The 2,500-nt window shown below is 39.8% G+C and overlaps 1 protein-coding gene across 1 annotated transcript in view; it reads left to right on the forward strand.

The window, feature by feature from the left end:
• lama2 (laminin, alpha 2) overlaps nucleotides 1–2,500 on the forward strand; it is a 441,866-nt gene that overhangs the window by 402,836 nt on the left and 36,530 nt on the right. The window contains exon 54 of the mRNA XM_063223771.1: nucleotides 2,491–2,500. This exon is cut by the window's right edge and continues 11 nt beyond it. Within this exon, the coding sequence (XP_063079841.1) occupies nucleotides 2,491–2,500 (10 nt within the window). The remainder of the gene's footprint in view (nucleotides 1–2,490) is intronic.

The raw sequence follows: 2,500 nt of genomic DNA on the forward strand, positions 1-2,500 counted from the left end.
AAATATTCATCTGTCATGTTGAGTACAGTTGGTAGACGTGTTGTCCCTAATTCCTAGCATGTAATTATAACACGGTCCATGTAAATTTGTCACAAAATTTGCTTTCTGAGGGGCCCCACTTCAACTTGCAGCCTAGGGGACCCAGGCCATCTTAATCCGGCCCTGGTTGCTTGTGTAATGGACGCTGTGCGGCACCTACTGTATCTTACACATTTGAATGCTAACCTTGCCTTGGTTTTATCCAGCGCACTCAGGCAAATATTGACATTTGAATAAGTGTTTTTAGTTTGAAGTGGAATGTATAGAGCGGACAGAAAAGAAAAGAAAAGCTGAAAAGAACACTTAAAAGAGAGGGTAATGGGTGAACTAGGGCTGGGCAATATTACGATATATATCGTTATCGTGATATAAAAGTGTATATAGTGACCTTTCTCCTATATCGTTTATATCGTGATTGCAATTTCGTCAATTTTATACAATTGAATATCATTTAATTATATTTCATGTTGTCACAATACACACTATACGTTAATGTAACTGTAAAAATAAGAATAAAAAGGTCAATTTTAAAGAAAGGTTGTTTTGTGACATGAAAAAGGGCAAATAAAGAGAATAACTAAAAATGTATGTAATTGTGCTATATTGTGACATATATCGTTATCGTGATATAAAGTAATCCATATAGTGATATTGTTTTTTTCCATATCGCCCAGCCCTAGGGTGAACTACCAACTAGTCAGGGTGTTCCATCACCGCAGTTCTTCAGAGCAGATAGACAGTGGAGAGGAAGTGCGAAAAGGGCAACATGAGTTTGGAGAGGACTGCACAGGAAAAGGCAGAGAGCTAATGGAGAGAGAGAGAGAGAGAGAGAGAGAGAGAGAGAGAGAGAGAGAGAGAGAGAGAGAGAGAGAGAGAGAGAGAGAAGAAAAGAAAGCTGAAAAGAGAGGATACAGGGTGAAGTACCTTAGCACAGCTAAGTCAGGCTGTCGCGTCACCACAGTCTATCAGAGCTTCAGACACAATTTGAAGTGCACTGCACAGGAGAAGGCAGACAGGCAATTGTGAGAGAGAGAGAGAGAGAGAGAGAGAGAGAGAGAGAGAGAGAGAGAGAGAGAGAGAGAGAGAGAGAGAGAGAGAGAGAGAGAGAGAAGCAAAGGGAAAAGAGCAGATGTACTTTGGTGGTGGCCAGCCATTATCGACCACTACACACCACATTGTGTCTCTCGATAGCGGAGAGGAGTGGAACGGAAAGGATAGAAAAGGAGAGAGTTGGGAGAACAGAAAGGAGAGAAAAGGAGAGAGGAGTGGAACAGAAAGGAGAGAAAAGGAGAGAGTTGGGAGAAGAGAAAGGAGAGAAAAGGAGAGAGGAGTGGAACAGAAAGGAGAGAAAAGGAGAGAGGTGGGAGAAGAGAAAGGAGAGAAATGGAGAGAGGTGGGAGAAGAGAAAGGAGAGAAAAGGAGAGAGTTGGCAGAACAGAAAGGAGAGAAAAGGAGAGAGGAGTGGAACAGAAAGGAGAGAAAAGGAGAGAGGAGTGGAACAGAAAGGAGAGAAAATGAGAGAGGAGTGGAACAGAAAGGAGAGAAAGGAGAGAGTTTAGTTGGAGAATAGAAATGAAATGGGAGCAGCAAGAAGGAGTAGAAAGGAAATGCTTAAAAAAATCCAAGACATCATGTGAAGAGTGGAAAAACTAACAGAAAAGGGCGTGTGGAAAAAAGTATTCCAGTCTTTCCAGCCAGAGAGTCAGGGGAGAATGAAAAAGAGAAAGATATTAAAAAAGCAAAAGCACACATGGACAGGGAAGAAAAAGAGAAGTAAAGAAAAGTGAATTCTTAGAGAAGTCAAACTTTTTTCATGGCCTTTGTGTTTCATGGCCTTTGTGACGCTTTTAGCAATGCAGTAGCAATGTAACAATTTCACTCTCTTTTCTTGGACTATTTGATTGGGAGATTTTGAAAGAGAGTTCTTTTCCTGTGGGTTAAGTACTGAAAGAATCAGAATCTGTAGCCCATTTAAAGTTCTGAGTGGACTATGACCTCCTCATAATTGACGAAAGGTTGTGCTTATTTTTAAACCTTTTTTTTATCATTCAGAAGGTTCACTAATAAAAAAAAATGGGGAAAGGTTGATTTTAAAACGTTTTTCGCCCATTGTGTTATTGAAAGAAAAATGTCTTCACACTTAAATCCGCACTGTTTTCTTTTTTAATCTGCCAAGATTTTTTGTCTGATGACCTTCCTCAGGGATCAAAGCTTTAGCAGATTTAAGTGTGCACGTTTTCATCGAGAGTGCGGTGTGATCCGGTTAGATACAGCCCTTTGTTTTATTAACAGAATGTAGCACAGTCATACTCCGTCCTGTCTAAATGGTGTATTTCCAATGTTATCTAATTTGTGAAAAAGTACTAATGAGTAATGACTAATGATACTGTTTAATTGATACTGATATATCTTTTTAATAGTGACACATTCTTTTTGTCTGTTTTACTCAAGTCAAGGCAGT

This window comes from Engraulis encrasicolus, chromosome 18, assembly GCF_034702125.1.
Source record: "Engraulis encrasicolus isolate BLACKSEA-1 chromosome 18, IST_EnEncr_1.0, whole genome shotgun sequence".
Lineage (NCBI taxonomy): Eukaryota > Metazoa > Chordata > Actinopteri > Clupeiformes > Engraulidae > Engraulis > Engraulis encrasicolus.